General features: G+C 34.1%; 4 protein-coding genes and 1 pseudogene across 5 annotated transcripts; 2 read left to right on the forward strand and 3 right to left on the reverse strand.

Moving 5' to 3' along the window:
• Positions 1-3,455: 3,455 nt before the first annotated feature.
• On the reverse strand, positions 3,456-4,000 carry LOC146943218 (30S ribosomal protein S31). The gene has a single exon (XM_085757317.1). The coding sequence runs from the start codon at positions 3,932-3,934 to the stop codon at positions 3,656-3,658; it is 279 nt and encodes a 92-aa protein (XP_085613443.1). The 5' UTR covers positions 3,935-4,000; the 3' UTR covers positions 3,456-3,655.
• Positions 4,001-4,997: 997 nt separating this feature from the next.
• Positions 4,998-11,345, forward strand: LOC146943219 (FMN-linked oxidoreductases superfamily protein). The gene is made up of 10 exons (XM_085757318.1): positions 4,998-5,242; positions 5,327-5,443; positions 5,529-5,762; positions 6,253-6,559; positions 6,675-6,931; positions 7,325-7,597; positions 7,816-8,097; positions 8,252-8,372; positions 8,811-8,980; positions 10,952-11,345. Exons 1-10 carry the CDS (start codon positions 5,030-5,032, stop codon positions 11,048-11,050), a joined length of 2,073 nt encoding a protein of 690 aa, XP_085613444.1. The 5' UTR covers positions 4,998-5,029; the 3' UTR covers positions 11,051-11,345.
• LOC146943220 (uncharacterized) lies at positions 9,076-10,515 on the forward strand. Its single transcript, XM_085757319.1, has one exon. It carries the CDS (start codon positions 9,348-9,350, stop codon positions 10,149-10,151), a length of 804 nt encoding a protein of 267 aa, XP_085613445.1. The 5' UTR covers positions 9,076-9,347; the 3' UTR covers positions 10,152-10,515.
• Positions 11,346-12,122: 777 nt separating the features above from the next.
• On the reverse strand, positions 12,123-14,220 carry LOC146943221 (amidophosphoribosyltransferase, chloroplastic pseudogene; annotated as a pseudogene). The gene is made up of 2 exons (XR_015032986.1): positions 12,311-14,220; positions 12,123-12,272 (listed from the first exon to the last, which is right to left on the reverse strand). The product of XR_015032986.1 is annotated as an amidophosphoribosyltransferase, chloroplastic pseudogene (transcript).
• Positions 14,221-23,715: 9,495 nt separating this feature from the next.
• On the reverse strand, positions 23,716-26,220 carry LOC146943222 (ribosome-binding factor A family protein). Its single transcript, XM_085757320.1, has 3 exons — positions 25,820-26,220; positions 25,120-25,293; positions 23,716-24,183 (listed from the first exon to the last, which is right to left on the reverse strand). Exons 1-3 carry the CDS (start codon positions 26,162-26,164, stop codon positions 24,007-24,009), a joined length of 696 nt encoding a protein of 231 aa, XP_085613446.1. The 5' UTR covers positions 26,165-26,220; the 3' UTR covers positions 23,716-24,006.
• Between the last annotated feature and the right edge of the window lie 606 nt (positions 26,221-26,826).

Genomic DNA, 26,826 nt, shown 5'->3' on the forward strand with positions numbered 1-26,826 from the left:
ATAAAATCATAAAAATGCATATGCCTATGTTTGTTACAAGTTTACTAAATTTTATTCCCGGGTATAAAATGTTCCTGGGAATAGAAAAGTTTTCCCAAAGAAAATGGTGGGAATAAAGTCCCCATCGAGGTGGGAATAAAATTATGTGTAATTACCTATTATATTCCTTATTTTTAAGGTTCCTTGGAATATTATAATGTTAACCAAACATCTTTTTTCTAAATACCTTGGAATTTTATTCCTATCTTTATATTCCAAGGAATGTTATTCCAAGGAATAAATTTGGTACACTTCAAACAAAAACACCCTTAGGAATTTGATTTCAGGAGTGTTGCTAATGTATTACGAGTAAATTAATTTGTAGAAGTGAATATTTTGGACAAGAAAATTGAAGAGTGATAAGAACACATTGTCTAACATACACTTTGGAACACTTTTTTTTTATTGGTTATTTTTCATATGGATATCAGCTAACCAGGTGGATCCCTTATAAATTTTGTGGTATCATATGAATTATAACTAGGTAAAGAGTGTGTTGAAGAATATGTTGATAACATTATTTATATCACTATTTCGTCTGAATGTTCATGTATATTATTATCTCACCCTTGTTGCATCCAATTTATCAAACATCTCCAACAAGGGTGTGGAACTTTTTATAGGTTACCGTGCATGAGGTATAGAACTTTTTTTTTTTTGGTTTGACAAAATGAGTTATAGACTTTGTTTTCAAAATTGTACCAATAAATAACACAATTAGATCACGTATTGATCAAATGGTAGAAAAAATTTGTTTGAGGGAGAAAAGTATCTTGTACAATATAGATTCAGCCCATTTTAATATTTTCACTTTTTATTTTTTTGTTTCCTTCAATTAAGTTTTGAAACAGTCACCTAATGCAATTTGAATTTGTCCATGCTCCGAGTTTTCTGAATTGTTTGGTTAAGCATGCGAAATACGCTGCAAAAAAGGACTTCATCCCCCATTTCCTATGATATCCATGTCATATTAAACTAGTACTGGTATCTATATTAATTTAAGAAATTAACCAAATGTTGGCGTAATTTTATAAACAATAAAGGTGTTAGTGTAAACGCTAGTTTCAAATATAACCAAAAATATACAAGGCAGATCCGGCTTTGTTCTAAGCTGAAAGTGAGTTATGATGTATCCTATGGAGTAAAAGTGTCGTTTGCATACTCGGTATCTAGAAGAGTCCGTCATTGTTGGGTGTTCAAGTCTTTTTTTTTTTTTTTGCTGCAAATAGATAGGTTCCTAATTTAATTTGAATCAAATTCTTATTTCACTAAGCTCCTCTACATAAAAAATAAATTCATCCCTTTGTTTTTTTGTGGTTTTATTCGGTCTTATACAATTTCTGATATTCCACATACCAATCAGGGAGTCTCGATAGGATTCTTACTACACTTGCATGCTGAAGTAACCTAGATGACGACGCAGTCAAACACCACCATTCCCAGCTCCCGTTCAGCATCATTGCGCATAATTGGAGCTCTAATTGCTATGGCCTTGCTGTTGTGGACCATCCACAATGGATATCAAGCTGCAACTGAGCCGCGACACCAACTATACGGCCAATGGATTTCACATGTCGGAGTATTGATTATGCTTGTTGGTTTCTTGCTTCTGGCTGTAGGACTACCCATAATTGCAGACTTGTTTCTTGGGTTGTCAGATGAGCTACAATACCCAGCTGAAACTGATCTAAATCTTCATAAGCGTATCGACCTGAAAGTGAAAGTTGATTCCTGTGTCTAGTTTAACCTGGAACCACTAAAAGCCTGCAAACAGGCCTTCGCTGTTTTAATTATGTGTTGAAGCAGTAGATCAGACTCTAGCACTTGCATATACACATTTATGCTCTATACTTTTTCACCTTCTGAACACAGATTATTTATTTCTTTTACTTATTCAACACAGTTAGATGTTAATTCTACAAGCCATGAGTGAAAATTTGCCTTCAAAAGCACCAAGGGTTGTGCTTAATGCAACTCATGCACCACAATTGTTATGTTATACCGACTTTCACAGAAAAACAAGGTTGTTGCTATTAAATTTTAATGCAAACAATTAATGACATCTAGAATAATACTTGAGTCTTGCCAACAAATGTTTTAAGGTCATTGTTTTAAGTTTCCCAACAAGATAATTTGTCGTTGATAATTTAAGTATATCTCTTCTCAATGTAACAAAAACAACACTTATAAAAACTTGTTTATTCTTGACTTGTTAAGCAATGCCCTGATGACAACCACTAGCATTTGTCACAACTCTTTCACAAGAAAACCTATAATACAATGTTGATTGTAGCATCTTTTTCACTGTTCGAGTTCTTTAATAATAATCTTTCAAATAAATGGCCATCGCACATGGATAAGGGAATTAATCAAGGTAGAATTTCATGATACTTGATACTTGTATACATGGATATATCCTAATCCTTGATTAATCAGTTCTTGTATACATGCATGTGTTTCGCATGATACTTGATATGTCTCATGTTTGAGTGTGTGAAAGATAGAGAGTGAGTGAGAGAGAAGCTACAACTTATAGAGTGGATTGATTCGTTAATGATTTATGGCAAATTATTACATCCAAACTTTGATCAGTCGTACGAGCTGAAAAATAAGGGTTAAAAAACCTCATTTATTTGGTATAAGCTAAATTGAAGACTAAGGTTGGGGTGCCAATCTGAACCTTCAATTCAACAACACAATATGAATGTTGTTTTCCTCTCTTTCTTAAGGTCGAACAAAAGTGTGAATCACATTTTACCACAAAACATCCATGCGCAAATGGCTTGGTTAACAAGTATGTTATGTGTGTGTGGCAGCATTTGACAGCTTGCCCTCACAATGTTTACGGATAAGGGAATTAATCAAGGTAGAATTTCACAACAAAATGAAGTAGCAGTACTCAGCTTAGCATTTTATACAAGAACTGTCCACTTCTTTTATCGAAATTCCTCCATAACCAAGAGAAGTAGTTATGCACTCTAATTTCTCTGCAGATGCTGCAGTGCACATTCCAAACAATCTGTATTTGTGAGTGGAACCAGATCAACCAAGAATGACCCCCTCACTAACTTTGAGTAAGGACTGTGTCCATGAATCTGTGTGTCCTATATATCTATGAACAATTTCTAAAAAACGAATCCCAGTAAAATAGCATGCCCATTTTGGAAAATTTGCAAGACTTTATTTGTTTTGTGAGTGGTTCCGTTAGTAGTATTCTCAAACTATTTTCTAGAAATGCTAGTAATGTTTGTGGGGCTCTTAAATTTGTGACTTACAAGTTGGTTTCAACCTTATGGATTTTGATTTTAAATCAATCTGATTAAGTATTTGAAGTGAATTAGAGGGCTTTACTTTTCATATTTACGATATTTTTCTATACAAGTGTCTGTGAGAGTGAAATGATTAATCTATTAGCATAAACAACAATATTGCACAGCAAATTTATTAATTTGTTTGTAATGATTGATAAAACCCAAACACAACACTGTGGAATTACAATGAGCAACCAACATAATATAATGCATCAAAATAAAATTTTCTATTGAAATAGAAAATGGCAATGAAAGTACATGGATTGTTCAGACGAGAAAACCCTAAAAATGGGAATGAAATGAAATCAAATGAGCTTGAAAGGAAGAGGCCAAGGAGTAGACCTGGGAACTTCAACCTTATCTTTGATTCGTTCGATCATTTGTTCTCTCTTCGGACGAGATTTCCCATACGAGCCCTTGAATCTTTTCCCTTTCTTTGTCTTTTTATCACCGCGTCCGCACACTATCGGAGCAGCTGTTACGCCGGCAGAAGAAGCACAAGGCGTCTCCGACGACGCTCCTCTTATCAACCACCGTGCAGCTACGGTGCACCGCTGCATCACACTAGCGCCACCACTCGCCATACACAATTTTCTTCTTCTTCTTCTTCTTCTTCTTCTTTGCTGTTTGCTTGCTCCTCTCGCTTTGGTTCACGCGCACTATACAGTGGAAATTATATGGGCTAGGCCCGTTATTGGGCCATTATTAAATAAATATACAACTCCTCGTCTTTTAAATATACCCCCTATTTTTACTACTTTCGCGTGTTTTTCCTCTTTTTTTTTGGGTGTGGAGAATTATGCCTATACGCCAAGTTTTTGACACGGGAGAAGTTGGAACTCGTAATTTATTGATTAAGATATTTCAAAACACGTTGGATGACTAAACCCATTACAAATCAGGGAACTGCAGTTAAAGAATCTGATTCGACTTTAACACTATATAATTATCCTTCAATGAAATAATCTCTTGCAAAATAGCACATTGTAGTTGTGCAAGTATCTAAGTTCACTAAAAAAAAAAACCATACAAAAACCACCATCACAATCCGCCAAAGTCTTATGATTGATAATAGAATCATCTCCATTTAATTGCACAAAACCATTAACTATCATTTTTTTTGTTGAAAACATATTCGTTTGAATCTCGTGATCCAAACTTTGATATAACATAATAATCTTTCCATTAAATTGTACTCATCATTATAATGATCGAATGATCAACATTGTAAAACACAAACTCATTTATAGAATACTAAATAAATTTTCTCGACCACCACTCTAAACATTTGAGGCCTTTGAGCCTTTTTCAATATCATTTGATCATATTATATCCACATAAAGGGGAATAATTACTCAAAACTTTCTAGTCAAATCAATACCAAAAATATTAACCCAAACATCTTTAACAAAGACACAATCTCTAAATATTCATTAGCTCAAATCGTTTGAACTAAAACTAAGATAATTTAGATCTTAATTTTCACTTCATACAAAAAAAATCATAATAATTAGAAAAGTAATTATATGAATTTTATGATATATCCATAAAATATTAATTAAACCCAAAAAGATTAATTAAACATTAAAAGAAATTTTGTCATTTTTAAATTATATAAAAATGGATTAATTAAAAGCTTAAAACCCTACTCTTGCTTGGTTTTCATTTAGAGAGCGAAAATGGAGGGTGGCGAGGATGATTCTGGGAAGGGAAGTACTTTAGTGATTCATCAAACCATCGAACAACTGATCGCAAGATGCATAGCTCCTGTTAAGAAGGACTTCATTCGTCCTCCTCCCGATCGAACTACTTCCTCTGCTCCTAACGACAAACCTCCCGTTCTCGCCAAGGAGAAGAAATCTAAACGCCAACTCAAACGTGAACGTCTTCAGGTAGGTACCCTTCTTTTCTATATAAATAGCTTATATTAGACAACTTATTATTATGAACAATGTCACTCTGTATGTATTCTGCAGGATAAAAAATCAACAAAAAACCTTTGTCCAAACATTGCCAAGTCAGGTGATGTTAATTCCTGTCCTTATCAAGAAAACTGTCGTTTCAGCCATGATATTCAAGCATTCAAGGAACAGGTAGTTATTACTTATTACTGCATTCTCAAATCTCAATTGTTTATTAATTTACAAGGGGGGTTTTTGGTTTCGATGATGAGTGCAGAAATTGGCTGATTTGGAGGGTGAATGTCCTTTTCTGAAATCTGAAGGGGCTTGCCCTTATGGGTTATCCTGTAGATTTTTAAATACACATCAAGAGGGTAAGCCTTTATCTTCTAACGGATTGAAGGAAAGGTGTGAAGTTAATGGTTTTAGCAAAGATGTTCAGAAGCTTTTATGGAAAAATAAGATGACTTTCCCCAAAACTGATGCCAAACTCAAAACTCTTGGTCTCTTGGTATGTTACTTATTCTTTTTCCCGTTGTTGTTCATGTTATGCCTCTCATTTTCCTCACCGAATTCATAATTGCTATGAAACACAGACATGTCGATAGTGGTAATAATTTAAGAAAATGAATTATATGAATGTAACTACACATGCCATTGTCGTGTCAGCGTTTCGGGCACCGGACATGCCTTTGATGTAAAGAAGTGTCGGTGCTACATAACATAAACGTTTGCTGCCTACATAGTAGTACACTAGAAAGATGCCAATGCGCTTGTAATTATTCATCATTATGCTACTGGTTTTTCTTTCTTAATTTATTATTACTGTACTGAGATTCAAGTTTAAAACGCCTTTGTCAGTGTTCCTTTATTATCATTGCTCAAATTTCATCAACTGTGTGTGTGTTTTTAATTTTAATATGGTCTTGATGTATATGTCAGTTCCTTTAAGAACTCAGTTTTAATTTCTTCATTCCACATTTGAATCGATCATTATTCAGAATAAGTCAAAAGGGAATGCCGTCAAAAACAAAGATGGTGGTGATAAATGTGTTTGGTCTGATGACAATGGTTCTTGTGCGGTTACATCTGACTTGGAAAACAAAGACGATGGTGACAAACGCCATCAGTCTGATGATGACGGCTCTTGTGGGGTTCCTGCTGACTCAGATTCTAAGTTAGAACGCTCTGTAGATGTTATAAAAGATGATGATGGCATTAAAAGAGAACTTGAACCTGATATACCTTGTCCCCAAAAGAAAAGAAAAACCGCAGAAAATTGTGAAGATGAGGAGACGGAAAATGAAGGTCATAAAATCATCTTTTACTTTAGTGCTTATAGTCTATGGTTAATATTTTTTCAATGTTTAATATTCCTTTGCATTCAATTCTAGTTGAACTTAGCTTCATATTGCTGAAACAGGTGTGAGTGTTGATGACCAAATTGTGGACGGAAGCTGCATAAGATCTGAATCAGAGGCAGGAACTGAAGTTATAACCCCAGAAACTGATCTAAGCTTGAAGTCACACTCACGTGAAAAGAAGCTTATTGATTTCAGGGAGAAGTTGTATCTTGCACCCTTGACCACTGTTGGAAATCTCCCTTTCCGGAGAGTTTGCAAAGTATTAGGAGCTGAAATAACATGCGGTGAAATGGCAATGTGCACAAATCTTTTGGAGGTACATATATGAATTTTCTTCTAGTTCTCTTTATAATCCTGAGTATGATGTATATAGGGATGATCTAATAAACATCAGTATATTTTGATACCAATTTCAGGCAATTCCCACATAGTTTGGTATTTATCTTTTTTCCCCTAAAATGAATTTATCAAGTGAGATAGTATATCCTCCATAGGTTTGAACGTTGAAACCTTAATATAGGAACCAATAATTTAGTAATAAAATTTTTCAAAACTCTGCTGGGACTGGAACTTGATATTTTTCCTTCTCCCATCCTCTTTGTTTTGTTCTGCACAACTCTAACCTCATCTTTTCTTTTCTTTTGCATTTTCTCAACATTTGAACAATCTATTTGACATTTCAATTGTCATAATTTTGCTTTTGTAATAGGGTCAAGCTTCAGAATGGGCATTGCTGAGACGCCATTCATCTGAAGATTTATTTGGTGTACAAATCTGTGGGGCACATCCAGATACTGTAGGGCGAGCTGTTGAACTAATAGAAAAGGAATGTACAGTAGATTTCATTGATATAAACATGGGTTGCCCTATTGACATTGTTGTGAATAAGGGTGCTGGATCAGCTCTTCTTACAAAACCAATGCGCATGAAAAGTGTTGTAGAAGTAGCTTCAGGCACAGTCGATATTCCAGTAACTATAAAGGTATTTTCCATGCTAAATGCAACAATAGGACACAATGAAATTTGTATCGGATTCCATTTAGCATCTTGATAGCTTCCTATGTTCTGGAACTTTGAACTTTCTTCACGCTAGACCAAGTCCTTTTACGTTTTCCAGGACAAAAAAAATCTTGTTATGCTTTTGAATTTCCGCAATATGTTTGCTTAAGATATGTATGACCCATTCATCTATTGCACTAGGTACGGACAGCGTATTTTGAAGGGAGGAATCGTATCGACTCTCTGATAGCAAACTTTAGCTCTTGGGGAGCTAGTGCAGTGACAATACATGGCAGGTCACGGCAACAACGCTATAGCAAGCCTGCTGACTGGGATTACGTATATCAGTGTACCAGGAAAGCCCCTAATAATTTGCAAGTAGTGGGGAATGGAGATGTTTTTTCATTTGTAGACTGGAACAACCACAAAACTGAATGCCCTGAACTTGCCACATGCTTGATTGCCCGTGGTGCACTTATTAAAGTTAGTATTATTGCCTTGTCTCGATCTCATTTTATGGAGTTTGTTGTTGAGTATTATATCTAATGCTAGTTGTCTTCATCAGGAGCAATATTGTTGCATGGTGTAGATATTTATTTATTTTTGAATCGTCTAAACTTATGACTGCTGTGTGCAGCCCTGGATATTTACAGAGATAAAGGAACAGCGACATTGGGACATCAGTTCTGGCGAGCGATTAAATATTTTCAAAGATTTTGTGCATTTTGGTCTTCAACATTGGGGTTCAGATACAAAAGGTATATTTTATTGGTGCTGATGGAGTAGCTTTATTATATTCATAATTTAATAGTTTAACTCTTGCTGTCGTTAAATTATTAGAAAAAATAGCTACAGTAGTTACCTCAAAACAAACACTAAACAGTTGTTAATTGTACCTGTCTTATGCCAAGAATGAACGGTCCTTATGTAGATGCAACAAATTTGGTTCATATCTTTTTCTCTTTTTCCAAAGAATATGAAACATTGATGAGTGTATAAGGGGTCTCTTGGACTAAGAGCATATAATTTGTGGGAGTATCTTGTAAGAGGGCTGAGTTTGCTCACATGAAAATATACCTTCAATCTTTTACATGTAGTCTATAACCATTTGCTAGAAAAAAACAACATGAAACAACTTCTTTTCTATCTTGTTTTTTTACTGTTGTGTAATTCATATATTATATGCTGTGTTTTAGGGGTGGAGACTACCAGGCGGTTCTTGTTGGAATGGCTTAGCTACACTTGTAGGTACATACCTGTTGGTCTTTTGGATGTGGTTCCACAACGAATAAATTGGCGTCCACCATCTTACTATGGGCGGGATGACCTTGAGACACTGATGGCCTCCGACTCTGCAGCTGACTGGGTATGTGTTAGATATAGGACTCCTAAGGGCATAAGTTATAAATACTAGTGGTTTATTTAATAATATTATAAATAAGTAACTGTTACTTGTCTGCAGTAATTGCTGTCTACTAGACTTCTATGTAACAGCTATAGGACTTAGTATTATAAATAAGATGCAGAGGAAAAGAAAGGCATTCAGGGATTGGGATAAAGGATAGGTAGGGAGAGACCAAGCTCTCGAATTCTTGGAGGGGAGAGAACCAAGACTCTCGAATTTCTTGGGATTATATTGTACAATTACTATTAGTTTATATTTTGATATCAGTTTCTATCACTGGTATCAGAGCAGTTCTGATCCAGGGAAAGAAATTCACAGTAGGGGGGAAATGGACATGCCACAATTTGACGGCAGCGGTGACGCTTATTGGTGGTTGATTTGTATTGAGAAACATTTTGATGTCGTGGGAACACAGGAGGGTGAGAAGTTGCTGGAGGCGGTGAAAGCCTTGCGAAACCGTGCTCTCGTATGGTGGCAGTGGTGGAGTCGATGCCATCCACATGCGAGTTGGCGAGCGTTTCACGTTGCATTCATTTGGCATTTTAAGCCAGAGTATAGAGACCTTCTACCTATATCGGATGAAGAAGAGGAATCTGGATTGGAATGGGAGTCGTCGACGCCTCACACATTCAGCCTTCAATCAGAAGAAACTGATCAAGGAAATTCTGAACTCATTCAGACAGCAGAAGAGGAAAAGGTAGAGAATGCAGAAGAAATGGATGCAGAAAATTCCTCCATGAATGTCATCATTGTGGAAAAGCAACAAGAGACCAAAACAGATCTGTGCAAATTTCTTGGTATCGACAGACTCTTTTATGAACATGGTATGAGTAGTGTGTTCGAATCGAGGGCGAAATTGCCTAGAAAAATTATCGGAGAGGGATGGGTTTCACTCGAGTTTGGCGGCCTACCTCCACCGTTGCCAAAGCCGCCAGATCCAGATGTGTTTGTGGTGAAGAGTGGATTATCCTCTGGTTTGATCGAACTGGCACTATGCCTACTGCTGCCGAAAATTCCTCCCCAAAAGAGAGTGTCTGATGCATGCATTAATTATCATGTTTCACACCTTGCTCTGTCACTCTACTTCAAGTTATGGGACCCTGGTGGACAGTTATGTTATCCTTCACCTTGAGGACAAGGTGAGTCTTTAGGGGGGGAGTATTGTTAGTAATAGGACTCCTAAGGGCAGAAGTTATAGATACTAGTGGTTTATTTAATAATATTATAAATAAGTAACTGTTACTTGTCTGCAGTAATTGCTGTCTACTAGACTTCTATGTAACAGCTATAGGACTTAGTATTATAAATAAGATGCAGAGGAAAAGAAAGGCATTCAGGGATTGGGATAAAGGATAGGTAGGGAGAGACCAAGCTCTCGAATTCTTGGAGGGGAGAGAACCAAGACTCTCGAATTTCTTGGGATTATATTGTACAATTACTATTAGTTTATATTTTGATATCAGTTTCTATCAGTATGCAATTCCCTTTTGTTTCCAGTTTTCTTGAGCATATTTAAACGGTGTGTTTTGGAGCTTCTCTTTCAAGTAAATATTATATGATCTATTAATTTTTTTAAAATGGAAGAAATAAAATGATAGATTTATCATGAAAGTTATTGTCCTGACACTTATTCATTATATTTATTTTATAAACCTTGTATAAAATTAAGATTTTACCCTCTCTTATCGAAATAAAGATTTTTCACTTTTCATTTAAAAAATGAAGATTTTACCCTTTCTTCTCTATTCATGCAAAACCCTCTATCCGAAGACAGCAGAAAATAGTTTTGTTTAACAGGATGTAGTTGGTAGGAAATGTGAATGATGAAGAGACTATTAACACTTCATAATTACTTATATACATTTTCATTATAATCTAATATTATAATATCCTGGTCCCATACTGTTAAACGATTCTTTTTATTATACACAGGTGCGATTATCAGAGATGTTACTTGGCAAAGTTCCAGATGGCTTTACTTTTGCACCAAAGCATAAATCAAATGCTTACGATAGAGCTGAAAATGGTTAATTCCGGAATTTGTTTTCGGTGCTGATTCTCATGAATATTTTTCTTCTCAATCATCTGCTAATTCATTGTCTTGCCTGCCGCCCGGTTAGTTGGAAAATGCTCAGGAGACATCTGTAACTGTTTTGTCGCTTTGTTTCGGTATTTGGAAGGGTTTTTCATAGTTGACCTTGACTTTTAAACCTTTCACTCGTCTACTCTAGGAAACAAAATATTTATTTAATAAACATCGACATTTGAAATGTAACCAATAATTATTATTTTTAGAGTCATGCCAACTTTTGCATTCTCTGGTCAATTTGAATTTTCTAATTGCTGTATTTATTTATGGCGCTGAGTTTTTTCAACGTTTTCGTCTGTTTGAATGAAACTTTAGTTGTCCTGAGATGGTGGGTTTGGGAGGATATGGCTGGAACTTAGGTGGTGAGTGAGTAGTGTGCCTCATGTGCCATGTCACATTTCGTCAAAGCAAGTTAATTTTGGGTCAACATAATATTTCCGGTTAAAGGATTAGCCACATTCTTATTCTGGGGCAGTACTTGGTAAGAAATCACATAGTACTCGTTTACATGAATGTGGTCGAGGGGCTTTCTGTGTCTTTATATTGCAAGAGTATATAAAATAGTCAATAGCTTCGCGTTGCAATAAAAAACCAATCTGTTAGTTTAGTTTGGTTAATACTAGTAGTGTTCAATTTTTTTGAAAAATCAGTTATCATAATTACTTGAAAATTCGTAGTTATTATGATAACTTAACACTATTAAACGGTGAAATTGATAACAGGTCAATTTTTTTTTTTAATTATACAACCTTCAAAGGGAGAACGTGCAAAGTGACTTTTGCCACTAGTAAAACACTACGAGGAGAAAGGAAAAAAAAACAAAATTAATGCTATATTTTGTGTACCCTTGAGAGTTTGACATATATATAGTTGTATATCGAAAAACAGAAACGGTATTAAAGCAAAACCTTTTCATAATAATAGTAATAAAGCAAAACCTGAAGTTCCAAAAACAATATAAAATAAATCTCCCTAATCTTATATAAGATTTATCTAACTTGCAAAATAAGAAAATTCCAAACATCAGATCTTAAGATACGACCAACAAATAGGTATTAAGAATTGGCCAGCTCCAGAATCCAAATTTCTGAATTAGCTGAAATAAAATATTGTAGTCAGATGATAGTTTCTCTAGACATTTATGTGCCCAGTACTAAGTTATACCTTGTATTTTTTTTTTTGATTTGGTTGAAAAGTTAAACCTTGTATAATGTGGTGCCTATATACTACAAAATTACACAGAACAATTGTGATCAGACTCCAACAATCTTCATCTCTTTCTGATTTGGGCTAGCTTGAACCGATCCATTCAATCCACCATCCACAGAATCACCACCAATCCTCTTCTTAACTTTAAGTTCAGTAGGTTCAACAGGATAATTCCCAGTGAAACAAGCATAACAGAAATTAGAAGAATCATCACCCAACAACTTCTTCAAACTATCCATAGGTAGAAAAGCAAGTGAATCACAACCAATAAATTCCTTGATCTCAGCCACACTCATCCTATTAGATATCAACTCTTCAGAGCTAGGTGTATCCACACCATAATAACAAGACCCAATAATTGGTGGACATGCAATCCTCATGTGAACTTCTTTAGCACCAGCTTCTTTTAACAACCTCACAATTTTAGATGATGTAGTTCCCCTCACAATTGAATCATCAACAACCACGACCCTTTTCCCTTCAAGAACAGCACGAACCGGTGAAAGCTTCAACTTCACACCAAAATCTCTAATCTTCTGTGATGGCTCAATGAAAGTTCTACCAACATAGTGTGACCTAATCAAACCCTGTTGAAAAGGAACACCAGCTTTTGCAGCATAACCAAGTGCAGCAACAACACCAGAATCAGGAACAGCTATAACTACATCACAATCAACAGGACTCTCAGTAGCCAATATTTCACCAAACAATCTTCTTGATTCATAAACAGATTTCCCAAATACAACAGAATTGGGCAATGAAAAATAAATATGTTCAAAAATACATTGTTTTTGTTCTGGATGAGAAACAAGACAATGAGATTGAACACCACTTTTATCCACAACCATAATTTCACCAGGATAAACCTCTCTTTCATAAGTAGCTTCGATCAAATCAAGTGCACATGTTTCCGAAGCAAAAACAACAGAACCGTTACTTCTTCTTCCCATAACCAAAGGTCGAAAACCAAAAGGATCTCTGACAGCAACAAGTTTATCTTCAGTAACAAACACAATTGAATAAGCACCTTTAACTTTTTCACACGCTTCAACAATTCTCGCTATAAAAGGTCTATGATTTGATGTTGCAATAAGATGAAGCAAAACTTCAGTATCAGAAGTAGTGTTGAAAATTGAACCAGATTCTTCAAGTTCATTTCTCAAGGAACGGTAATTAACAAAGTTACCATTATGAGCAACACCAACGGAACCAAAACGGTAACCTGCAACAAAAGGTTGAACGTTTTTGAGCATGGATTGGCCTGCAGTTGAATAACGGACATGACCAATGGCTAAGTTTCCAGGTAATTGACGGAGTTTTGTGTCGTTGAAAACTTCGGAAACGAGGCCAACGCCGGTAATGGTTTGAAGGACTTTGTTATGGTTGACGGTAACGATACCAGCACCTTCTTGACCACGGTGTTGAAGTGCATGGAGAGCGAGGTAGCAGAGACGAGAGGCTTCTGGATCGCCGTAGATACCAACAACGCCACATTCTTCACGAGGCTTTTCGTCGTGGTCATCATTAGCGGCGATGTTTGTGAATGGGAATGTGTTGTTAGGGTTGTTATTGGTGCATGAAAGTGTTTTGTAGTTGTAAGAATGAGAAGGTGAGGTTTTGGGGTTTGAGTTTGAGAGAAGAGTTTTGTTGTGGAAAAAACAAGTGTTGGCGGTTGAATGGTTGAAAGAGGAAGAAGAAAAAGAGAGTTTAGGTTTGTTGAGGGAAGAGGAAGAGAGGGTAGAGAGATTTGATGCTGCCATTGTTTTGTAACAAAAGCAGGGTTCACAGAACAGAGGCGCGCAATATATAACAAGGATTTAGGTTTTGTTGCTTGCAACTTGGGCTAGTCACTATTTCGGTATTTTCTCTTTTCTAATTCTTTTATTTTTTGAGCAAACTCTTTTCTAATTCTAATCTTTTTTTGGTAGTGATTCTAATTCTAATCTAATATTTTTTTTTTAGGGAATTCTAATCTAATATTAAAATTCTCTTCATATATATTTTTTGTCACCTTTTATTTTTTTTAGAGGAAAGTTTTTTTTATCTTTTCTCAAATATGAGAATCACCATCTGCATCTTTTTCCCTCTTTATTTCGATCTAAATAAGTGATTTCCACATATATCGCGTTTTTTCTTTAGCGTTTTTTCGTGATTTCGTCGTCTGAGTGCGGTGTTGTGTTGTTCGTCGTCTTGTGCGGGATTGTTTGATTTCGCGTCTTGTTGCGGTGTTCGTTTGATTCATATTGAAAGATCAGTTTCAATCAATGATTTTGCGTCAACGTTGCAGATCCAGAATCATGAGCATTTTGGTGATTTAGATTTTATCATATTATTTGTAGGCATTTTGTCGCTATTAACTTGGGTGTTGCGAGTTTATTCATAGATTCATCATTTACGTTTTTAGCGATGTTGTATCTGATATATTCTATCAATTTGAATGAATAAATATCGCTTTGTTTTTGTCAACAAAAAAAAGAAGAGAAATCATTAATAGTATTTAAATAATGGAGCCAACCATTTCTCAATTGTGGAAGAACAATGTAAGGATATTTGAAAGCCGAAACAACCAATTAAGAGTCACCTTCCAACAAAAATCTTTGTCTTTCTCTAAAATAAGCAATTTCAACGGACGTCGTTGCACAAATAATCAAATTCAATAGAAGTCAAATTACCTTAAAAATGTCAAAAACATTTAAGAAATTAACCTCAAACTCAAAAAATCAATGTTCAGTTCAAAAGTGTACGAAGTTACCACCAATAACCTACCATTTTAAACTATCAACAGTAGATACTAGATATGATATGGTAAACAGCGTAAGTAAACCTTGTGAGACCATTGATGATTAGAGTTAACAAGATCCCAATATATGAAGCTTTAAATTAACACCCTTGTTGATAGCTTTGAAAAATCGAAGCCCCAAACCACCTTAAGGAGCAGGAAAACAAACTCTGTCAAATAACAGTCACTAACTTCTTGACATTGACATTCCAACCAAATAAAATTTCTCAACAATTTATCAACCTAAATGTAAAAAAACAATGTTGAAAAAGAAGATGGAGATAGTCTTGTGCATATGAGACTAAGAATTTAATACAACAATATGAAAATCTACTACAACTCTACCCACACACCCTCCTAATAGGATTTGTATCACCTAGAGTTGTTCAAATCGCGCATTCACACAATGATCATACTGATGACCGTTTCACACAATGATCATACTGATGACCGTTGGATTGAGAATAAAAGCTTGAATTCTATATCGTCGGACCTTGATCCAATGATAACTACGTAAATATAGGATTATGAGAAATCATGGAATCCAAATTCCTCCTAACATGAGAAACACCAATATTGGGAATCTCGCTTTGTAGATGAAACTGACCGCTGACTTTGTATCCAAATTCTCAAGTTTTCTTTGAGGTTTAAATTGAAAACTTGAAAGGAGCTGTCCCTTTTGATTGGATTGGATTCTTTGAACATTATTCCTTTTTTCCACTCATGTTTTCAAGCCACGTTGCAAGTTGGGTTGCGCATCCAAATATCTAACCCCTTGGCTGGGAATTTATTTGAAAATGGAATTGACCAACTTTCCATTCCTTTCTTAATTTGTACACCTTTCATGGAAAAGAGAATTAATCATATTCCATCAACTAAATAAGAAAATAATTCACGACAAGTTTGTCTTTTTATTTTTTAAGAAACTAGATTAGTTCACCTAAATTGATACCAGAAGAATCGAACATAAGATTTTGAGGAGGAGCACACTCCAAAGTCTCAAACTAACACCACTAGACAACTCAAGTAGGTTCACTAAACCAAGTTGCTTGAGCTCCAGTGGCAAGGAGCTCATTCCAAGGACGTATCCGGGAAATACCGGGTTCGATTCCCACGAAAACAACGCTTGACCAAAGCGCATGCCTCTACACATGAGTCAGATTAATCGTCCACCATTGATGGATCGAAAACCGGTGCGAAAGCCAAAAAAATAAAAATAAAGCATGTAACTGAAACCTAGCTGCATAAAAAGCCTTAAGTGCACTTTTAAGTTCCCTTATTTATTATAAATGAAATTTTGATCCCGTTAATTTAAAAATCATTTTTCGGTCCTTCAATTTATATTTTTTAATTTTGGTCCCATTTTATTTTTGGCTCATTTTCTATGATGTGACATTCATTAATGACGTGGTAGAACTTATTAGACCAAATTGAATATCCATTTTAGCAAAATATGGGTAATAAACTATGCCGCGTCATAAATAAGTGTGCTACATAAGTTAAATTGAAACCAAAAAATTGGTTTTAAAAATAGGAGAAGCTCTAGGCTTATTCCATGCCTTACAATGGTTAAGTGACATGCAATTTGACAACGTCGATTTTGTCTTGGATTCAAAGATTACAACATATGCCTTTAACCATCGTCAGATTGATGTTACAGAATTTGGCCAAGTGATTTCAGCATGCCAGAGTCTCTTTAACACAAACTTCTCAAACTCTAAGGTTGAGTTTAACAGGAGACAAGCAAATGAGGTAGCTCATACCCTTGCTGGGGTTGCCACATTATCAGCTAGTCCCAAAATTTATTATCGTGCACCTCGTTGTATAAACTCTCTTATTATTAATGAAATGCTATAAGCATGCTCTTTTCCTTTCAAAAAATAAAAATAGGAGGAGCAAAACTTAATATTTTTAAGGGTTAATTAAGTAAATGGTTTCTGTAAATATTTAGAATTTTGTTTTTAGTCCCTACAAAATAAAATCACACTTTTTAGTCTCTATAAAATTTTCCATCAGAATTTTTAGTCCCTATAAAAATTTCCATCAGTATTTTTGGTCCCTGTCAAAAATTTCCATCAACATTTTTGGTCCCTAAAATGTTTAAGGAAAATGTCACAGGTACTAAAAAGTGTAATTTTATTTTGCAAGGACTAAAAACAAAACTGTGAATATTTATAGGGATTAAAAACATAATTAACTCTTTTTTTAAAAATAGATGAACCAAAAGTGCATTTAAGTCAAACAAAATTATATTTAATTGAATGAAACTAAAATATTGATAATCTAGGCGTTTAGAACTAAAATATTTGTGTTAAACTAAGAACAGTATTATAAGAGATTCCTTATACGTGTTTGTGAATTTTCTTTGAAATGGTATATGTGTTTGTGAATTAATCTATCGTTGTAATAGTAAGAATTAAATAAAAAAGATATTTTGGCTACGGATTGCTATTTCTTTATTCCTTATGCATTATCTTCCGGTCAAATCAACACTTAAATTAAATGTATTTTTTTTTTTTTTTGAGGGGACTTATATTAAATGTATTATACATGCCTTTATATGGTGTTCAATTTTTGTATCAAAATATCAACATGCCCTTTTTATATACTAATTACTTAATGATATGAGAAGTAGTTTCCGATGATCAGTGGCCAAGAGAAATGGGTAGCAAATATAAGGATGATATAGGATAGACTTGGTCCAATTGTTTAAAGTCTATCCATACTCTCCAACCTCGCCCCACTATCCCCTCCCCTGGCTGATACCTTCCCTATTTTTTTTTTTAATATAATTAATAAAAAAATAATGATGATAATAATAATAATAAAGCTTAAATATGTAGACCGTCCTTGTAAATTCGCATGTTTTTTGTTTTCGTTCCTGTATCTTTTTTTTTTATCATTCTAAAACAACCCCTGCAAGTTAATAACTTTTTAATTTTTGTCGGCTGATTGGCGAATGATGACGTGGCAAAAGACGCTTATGTGTTGTGACAGATGATCCCCGGCTATATTACAGGGATCAAAACCAAAAACAAAAAGGTACAGAGGGATGAAATTAAAAACACCTAAATAACAAAATTTAAAATTTAAAATCCATGTTGTTTCCATCTTCTTCCTCTCTCTGCCTGTTTTAGAGACCAATTCCAAAAACGAAAATTACAAGAGGGACTAAACGGAAAAAAAGAAAATGACTTTTATAATTTTCAGAGATTCATTCATCTCTTCATCCTCTTCTCATCTTCTTCCATCTTAACCCAGAAAATTCATCCTTCTTCGATCATAACCCAAAAAAATTCTTCCTTCTCAAATCTTCATCTTCAAAACTAAATTCATCATTCACCAAAAAATCATCAAATTCACATTTTCTTTAATCCCTATATATTATTTTCAATCCCAAACAATACATCCACACCATATTAATAAATTCTACTGGAGTGAAACACAACTTGTAACTCCATAACCCTCAAACTACTTCAATTCCAATTTTTTTACGAACCAAAAGCTATCCCAACTTGCTCCAGATCTTGCTCTGATTGCTGTGAATCATGGCACGATTTCTTCTTCACTTGGAAACATAAAATCTGCTCTTCGTAACTTCAAACTCATCCATAATCATCCGAACTCAACTAAAAGTGGACAAAAACTACTAACAAAATGATGCATGACCTAGTGTCAGCATCTACTACTTTTTTCCTTGAGCTATCATTTTCTTTACAAACATTGAGCTATCATTTTCTTTACAAACAAAAGCACACACAGAACAACAAACCAGAAAAAATAAATTACTAGAGTTTGAAGAACACTACCTTGTAGTGTGTTACTAACTTAAATTTGGAATGCTTTTTGTACAGTTGTTTAAAATTTACCATCACTGGCAGAAACCTTTGTAGGCAAAACAAGTCTTGTTCCAACAAAATGGCAACATATATCAGTTTCGAAGGAGATATTGTGAATGCTCTACCAATTGTAGATCACGACAACAAGCAAGATTTAGAAAAGAGCTAGGACAAAGACGGAAGGAGCAAGCACAAATCTGATATGGTGTAATTGGGAAGAATTGGAAAATTGGAGAGAGAGGAATAAGGACAGAGAGGAAGAAGATGAAGAAATGAGTTTTAAATTTCAAATTTTGTAAGTTCGTATTTTTTAATTTCATCCCTCTGTTCCTTTTCGGTTTTGGATTTGGTTCCTGTAATATAGTAGGGATCACCTGTAAGGCCACATACGCAACTAATGCCATGTCAATGATTGCCATGTCAATGATTGCCACGTCATGCGCCGTTAGACACTTTTTTTAACAGAAGTTGACGGTAGGGACGAAATTCAAAAAGTTATCAACTTACAAGGTTTATTTTAAAAGAAAAAAAAATACATGGACGAAAACCAAAAACACGCGGGAGACCTTTTACATATTTAAGCCTAATAATAATGATGATGATGAAAACGAAAAACTACAAAAGTGCATAGTATTTTTTTAAAAGTTTCATACAAAACAAACCGTGAGTATGCAAACAGCCCTCCGTCCCATAATATAAGCAAAAAAAAACTCATTTTCTTTGTCCTAAAATATAAGCAAAAAAGACAAACTTTTATCTTATTTAATCTTGTTTTTTTAAAAAATCTCTTTTCCAAGAAAAACTTTTGCTTATTCTCATAAAATTAAATGCAAATTACATTCAATTTTCTCTCTCTTTCATTTTTTCCATAACCAATAGCCAATGAAAATTGTTTTTACATCTTCCTATAAAACTTTTTCCAAAGAAAACACAAAAAACTATACTCCAAATTCTTATGTTTTAGTTTTCTTAATAAGTATGATTTTTTTTTTTTTGCTTATAATTTGGGACGGAGGGAGTATAAATATAAACATTGGTAATTTAATTATTAACATATTATTTGATATAATTGAAGATATGTTTCTTATGCTGACAGTTTGATTGGTGAGCTAAAACAAACTCTAGAAACAAACATAACTATTAACTCACTATTGTTTGGAGTTAAAATCTTCTCCATTTAATCTCTTCTCCATTTCTATCATTTAGAGAGATATAAAAACAAAAAGTCTTAAAAATAATCAATGATGATGGGACCCATTTAATGATAGGACCCACCATCTATATTTTGTGTCTATCTCTTTCGTAATTGCAATCTCCATTTATTTTAATAAATGGAGAGGATCTCAACCCGTTTGTTTGCCTCTCAATTTTTTTTTAAGATGTGCTTATTTGAATGAAGAGAGGAGAGACAGACTTCTATGTTTTACCAAACATAAGGCTCCCTCTTTATTTTCCCTCAACTAGATACTACATACAGGGTCCCTTTAGTTTGGACCAGTGTATGTTTTGGTTCAACTTGGACCAGTAAAATGACATGCTTTTGCAAGTTGTGTTTAAGTTACCTCATACCATACACCCTTTTACAAGAATACACGGTAGTAATCCTTTTCAACAAAATAATTTACAAAGTTATTATTTTTTTAGATCTATTAACCAACTTACAACCAACTATCAACTTAAATTGAATGTTCATTAAAACAAAGACAATTTTTTCAAACAAATTTTCCAGATCCAACCTTACGACTATCGCCCTCAGCTTCATGCGTTTTGCTTAAGGATGCACAAAAACAACTCTCCAGATCCCCAACTGTTCCACTCTAGAAACCTCATAAATTTTTTCCATTACCCAAACATAAGACTAATCATCAATCTACAGATCTGAAAACATAAGGACATTCAATTCATCACTTCATCAACTCATACTTTTTTCTCCAACCCCCAAATTTAAATTCAGTTTCAGTTCACTTTTCATCACTTCAATTTGATAAACACTTTTAGAAATTGAATCAAATTCAATGGGTTGTAAGCAATCAAAGATCCACGACGAGAATCCTTTCTGACATATTTGGATTTTGCTGTTAGTGAAATGAGGGATTTACCGAAAGGAGATTCGATTCAGATCTGAGAGGTATGGAACGATAGTCTAGAAGAGGAATTTGGAATTAATGGACCTGTGAATTTAGCTTGCACAAAATCAAAAAATTTATACAATTGTTTTTTAACTTGGACCTGTGAATCCATTTGGAATTAACGGTGAAATTAATGTTTTTAACAATAGTACTCAATTTAAAGGTGAAATTAATGTTTTTAACCTGTTCACACAATTTTAACCTGGACCAAATTTGGAACAGTACTACTAGGCACGCAGTCTTAGAGTAGGCTTGGATAGCATCTAACTTAGACATCAGATAATGGATAGACAATCACAATTGTATATATTAATTAATATTGTATCAAAGGCTAGAATTCAACTGGTCCAAGTTGAACCCCAACATTCACTGGTCCAAACTAAAATTAACCCTACATATATAGTAATTAATCCCCTCAATCCATTTGTCACTCAAAACTGCATGGCTATTGTCAGATGTGAAAACTGAAAGAAAAAAAAAATGATTTTTTTTAAAAAAATATTTCATTAAACAGGATAAAGGTCGACTCGGCTGTAAATAGAAAAAGACTCGTACAGATTTAAAACTGGTGGTTTGGTGAGTAGAATTGTGTGAATAGTAGAAATTCCGTTGGATTGTTTGTGTGCAGCTCTTCCGTGATTGTTCAATAAGTCCATTGAATTGTTGACAAATTCACAAAAACAAGCATCGGGAGTGACCCGATCGTTTTTTCAAGCTAAAAAATGCTCATCGGAAGGTACAAACTGATAAGATAAACAATTTTGAGAGATCTATGCATAACTTAATGTTCAATTCACTTTATATGAATGTTTTATTTTCAAGCCAAAAAAAAGGTCTCAAAAAGAAAGCTCCCCACTAAAAGCTATGAGCAACATTCCCATGAGAAGGAGTGAAGGTCAAGAATTACGTCCATGGAAGTAGGCAGAATATATAAATAAATATTTGTCAAGAAACTATGTGTGAGTTTTAAAAAATATAGTGTTTTCCTAAATATTTTTTAAAAAATAAATAATTGAAGCTATTTTTTGTGTGTTAACCTTCCGATTAGCAGGGAAAATGAGTTTTGATATTATAAAGCTATTTTTATTTGTCCCCGTGAGCATATCTCAGTTGGCAGGAACATCCATTATTATATGCAAAGGGACACACCACTTATTCACCTTAAAAAAGATGAATTCTAACCACTAGATTATTTGACAAAAAAAAACTATTTTTATTTGTTTAATACCCGCATAAGTAAAAAAAAATTAAATATTTTTAACTAGTTCATGTGTCACCTCTTATGTTCGAAAAAAAATAGATTTTGAAGAAAACTAATCATAATAGCTTTTCATTTTAGAGTAAATTTTTTTTTTTTTTAAAATCCTAAACAAACTTAAATAAAAATGACACAAGTATTATATTTTTTTTAATGAAAAAAATAGATTTTTTCCTGAAACTTTTCATATATTTTTTGTTATATTTGTTTTTGACCCACATGCCACTGAAGTAAAAGTCTGTTAAATTTATTTTTGATCCAAGTTGAAACTAACTCCACATTTCTAATACTATTAAAACTAGGGTTAAATATGTTTTTGATCCCTATAAATATACTAACTTTTCGTTTTAGTCCCTCAAAAATTTTCCTTCAACTTTTAGCCCCTATAAAATTTTCAATCACTACTTTTGGTCCCTATTTTTAAGTTAATTTTTGTATTTTTTAATGAAATTGTGCAGAAATGTGTAGAATATTGTAAAAAACATTCCCCCAAAAATTTAGAATTTTTTAACAAAACATAAATTAATTATGAATTTTTAACCGTCAAACATATAAAAATTCATATTAAATTCATGTTTTGTTAAAAAAATTCTAATTTTTTTTGGGAGAGGTTCTTATAATATTATGAATTTTTCTGCAAAATTTTATTCAAAAATATGTAGTCTACATATGAGTTTACTTTAAATGAGGGATCAAAAGTGAAGATAGAAAATTTTTTAGGGACTAAAAGTTGAAGGAAAATTTTAGAGGGACTAAAACGAAAAGTTTGTATATTTATAGAGAACAAAAACATATTTAACCCTTAAAACTATAGTTCTAATTTTCAATCGAAGCTAGACTTTAGATTTCCAAGTTGTTTAATGTAACATTTTTGCAGGATCTGCTATCAAATGCTCATAAATCACATCTACTTATCCTCTACTGTGATAGCTTATATGACTGTAGGTAAACGAAGGAAGAAATGCAACCTGAGATTTGAGCAACTTAAAATTTACTACCGCATACCAGATTCAAAGATACCACAATGAGAAAGGTGACAAAAGGTTAAGGTACGAAGGCAAACACAGTACATACCACTCAATGAATCGAACTCCATATAAAAGAAGAAGCAACATAAAAATACCAAGTTGAGATGAGTGCATCATGTTCATGTTGTAATTTGTTCGAGATAGTGAAATTATATTTACATTTTACAGAGATCAACTAAAGCAAGAAAAGAAATGTACTGTCTCCTATACTCTCATCTTGGAGATTAAGTCCTAAAATTGTCTACCTTAGTTAGAGAAAATCTGACGACCTTAGTTAGATTAAGTCCTATACCTATCAAAGCTTCATGTTTAGATAATTTTGTCACTTAACTAATTAACACGAGCAACATCTTTTCATATACACATTGGAAAAAAGTGTTATGTAATTAATTAATTTAATAAATACACAGTTCTGAAAATCTTTTCATGAATTCTAAAGCTGAACAAACTAAATTTAAGATAAATACACAGTATAATTCTTTTTGGAATACAAACCTAATAGAAAGCTTGATACTAACCATTCATATAGACAAAACTAAACTTGGGATTATCTAAAGGTGCTTTTTGACACAAGTTCATCAAGACATACCTACCAACACTGCATGGTCTCTCCATCTTCATAACAAACAGGCAAATTACTGATGCCTGGGAGACAGCTATTCCACATAAATGATACCTTCTTCAGGGTCTTCATCTTCCCAATCAGCATCGTCTTCATCTGATGATGAATTCAACTGCTCAGTGTCATCTCCGTTCACTGATGAATCCAACTGCTCCATGTTTTTGCTTGTTTCACTCTTCTCATTCTTAATTTTATCTAATATTGCAATGACCTGGAAGTTTGAATGGGTGGAAGCACCATATCAATAACAGCTCACAACACATCAATAAAAACTAAAAAGTGACCAAGAAGCTGCTTAAATATATAAAAGAATGGCGTGCATAAGTGAGCACTGGCTATGGAAACATGCTGATTAGTAGCATATACTTGAATTCATTACATAATAACATTTATCATATAAAACTTGTTATAAAAGTCTGATAAAAGCCTTTTTAAAATTAACGAATATGCACAAACAAGATAAAAAAAGATTTCAGCGGTCATGCAATCACATTTGATCACAAATTAATAACAAAATCAGACCACAGTGATGTGAAACCCACAATTTCATCATCAGGAAAATAAAAATAAGGCTGAAAAGCTACCAAAGAACCCACCCTCTCCCCTCAAAAGCATTGTTTGAATAGCACAAGAAATTGTCCATACAAGAGGCAGTGAAAATCTATTTGCCATCTTATTCTTATGTATCACTTATCTAGAATAACTAGTAACATTAACCCACATAGCAACAAGGGCCTAGTAAGAACCATCTCATAATTGTGGGGAAACCGGCAGGAAATCACGGAATAAACTGTGACACATGGCAGTTCCAACATATATATGGTAGATAGAAGATATACCCTATGCGTAGTGATGAACTAACATATAGAAAAAAATATAAGGCATTGTATTCAGATTTCTCTTTGAATACGAACTGAGGGAAAGCAAGTAAGCCAACACAGAAACAACTTGAGTGAAAATTTGTGCTGGGAGCAACTTAATGTAATAATTAGTAATTAGTAATTTAGTTTTAGTAGTAGACTAGAAGGCGGTCAAGAAACTAAGAGATGGTCTGGAAAGGGCCAAAGTGGAAACAGAACAACACAAACTTGCAATTGCAAAACATAGAACCACCGTAAAAAGAAACGGTAAATATAGTAATTCTTACCCTGCTTCCTCTCTCAAAAGATTCATCCTCCAAAAAGCGTATCTCGGGAGTTAACCGCAACTTCATACGCCTCCCCAGCTCACTGCGAACATATTTGGCTTTTGATTTCAACCCAGCCATGGCCACTTCCTTCCCTCTTTCATCTCCAAAAACAGATACATACACCCTAACGACCTACACTAAAAGTGTTGAGTTAGAAGATGCCAACCACAGCTTTACATGACAGTCATCATGAAACAAAATAAATAAGGTTTACATTCCAAATACACTAGATTAAATGAGAAAAATGAAAAGGCAATGTGGCAAGATAGTCGCCATTGATATAACGCATTGCTAGCAACATACTCCCTCCGTTTCAAAATACATGTCCACTTTTTGCAATGTGCACTATTCACTTGACTTACTTTGACCATACTTTTTAACCAATGTATAAATTCAAATATTAGCATGTAAGATGTTGTTTGATTTGTCTCGACAAATATTTTCAAAATATTAAATTTTTATAATTTTTTACTTTAGATAATTAAAAATATTAACGGTCAAAATTGTGCATTGGCATATGTGAAGTAGTTGACTTGGACATGTATTTTGAAACAGAGGGAGTACTAATCTCTAACGCATTCCTTGCAAGACATTCCACTGAATTATCACACTATAAATTCGGCGGCGAAAATGATAGAATAGGAAAGCAAATAAGAACCTGTAAATCAGCGGTGATTTCAACGTCGGTGATGGTGGTGACGGAAGAGAGGTAAGAATCAGCACCTAAGGAAGCTTCAGGAAGAACGGCAAATTGCAAGACGTTATCGGTGATGAGCATATCAGAAAGTTCTCTCCGAATTTGTTTGGCAACCATTTTGACTCTCCTTGGATTCGCCATACACTTTATCCTCATTATTCTTGAAGCATTTCCTGTGAGGACCCACTCACGCCTCTGAGTCTGAAATATAGTTGCGGTTGTGCGATTGTTACATCGCCAACAAGGTGTGAGTGTGACCGATGGTATCAGTGCAGCCGCGGTGTGAAGCAATTGCGTCGTGCTCATTGCTCTTCTACTCTATCCTATTCCTATTCCTATTCCTATTCCAGTATTCTTCCTTTCTCCCTTTTGTCGCGTCGCGTCGCGTCATATGCAGTAGCTAGCTAGCGGCACCGCAACCAGCCTACATTGTTGGGCCCTTCTCTACACCCAAATCGTAACGTCTTAGGCCCAAAATAAAGCATTACTATTCCTTAACAAGATTGCTTTTAGCCATCTACCAATTGCTAACAGAACATGAAGAGTGTAGATCTCATTCTCGGTTGAAAGATATGTTTATATTTAATACTAAGTAGTATTTAGATCAGGACCAACTTCGTTAGAGTGAACTTGATGAAGTCAAAAAATAAAAACTATAATCATATGAGAATTAGAATATGCTTATAGATAAAGCAGTAATTATACAACAACAATAATAAAATCTAAATTTTATCAAAGCAATTTTAAAAATGTTAAAAGTATACTTTAAGTAAAGGTTAAATGTTTTTTTTTCCTTTCCGGTAAGTTAAATATATTTTTTGTCACTCTAAATATACTAACTTTAATTTTTAGTCCCACTAAAAAATTGCTTCAAGCTTAGGTCTGTCTAAATTATTTTGTTATCAATTTTAGTTCATGTTTTATTTTTACAAACGTTCACATCGTATGTTTCAAGTGAACTTTTTTGA

Source organism: Medicago sativa, chromosome 3, assembly GCF_051527215.1.
Source record: "Medicago sativa cultivar Bolivia chromosome 3, Bolivia_mono, whole genome shotgun sequence".
Classification (NCBI taxonomy): Eukaryota; Viridiplantae; Streptophyta; class Magnoliopsida; order Fabales; family Fabaceae; genus Medicago; species Medicago sativa.

Excerpts from the sequence above, each read along its gene's own strand:
- LOC146943218 (XM_085757317.1), bottom strand. The coding sequence starts at position 3,934 with ATGGCGAGTGGTGGCGCTAGTGTGATGCAGCGGTGCACCGTAGCTGCA.
- LOC146943219 (XM_085757318.1), top strand. The coding sequence starts at position 5,030 with ATGGAGGGTGGCGAGGATGATTCTGGGAAGGGAAGTACTTTAGTGATT. Across the intron at positions 6,560-6,674 it reads TGAGGAGACGGAAAATGAAG|GTGTGAGTGTTGATGACCAA; the intron begins GTCATAAAATCA and ends TTGCTGAAACAG. Across the intron at positions 8,098-8,251 it reads CCCGTGGTGCACTTATTAAA|CCCTGGATATTTACAGAGAT; the intron begins GTTAGTATTATT and ends TGCTGTGTGCAG.
- LOC146943220 (XM_085757319.1), top strand. The coding sequence starts at position 9,348 with ATGGACATGCCACAATTTGACGGCAGCGGTGACGCTTATTGGTGGTTG.
- LOC146943222 (XM_085757320.1), bottom strand. The coding sequence starts at position 26,164 with ATGAGCACGACGCAATTGCTTCACACCGCGGCTGCACTGATACCATCG. Across the intron at positions 25,294-25,819 it reads AAATCACCGCTGATTTACAG|GTCGTTAGGGTGTATGTATC; the intron begins GTTCTTATTTGC and ends CTTTTAGTGTAG. Across the intron at positions 24,184-25,119 it reads CTTTTGAGAGAGGAAGCAGG|GTCATTGCAATATTAGATAA; the intron begins GTAAGAATTACT and ends TCAAACTTCCAG.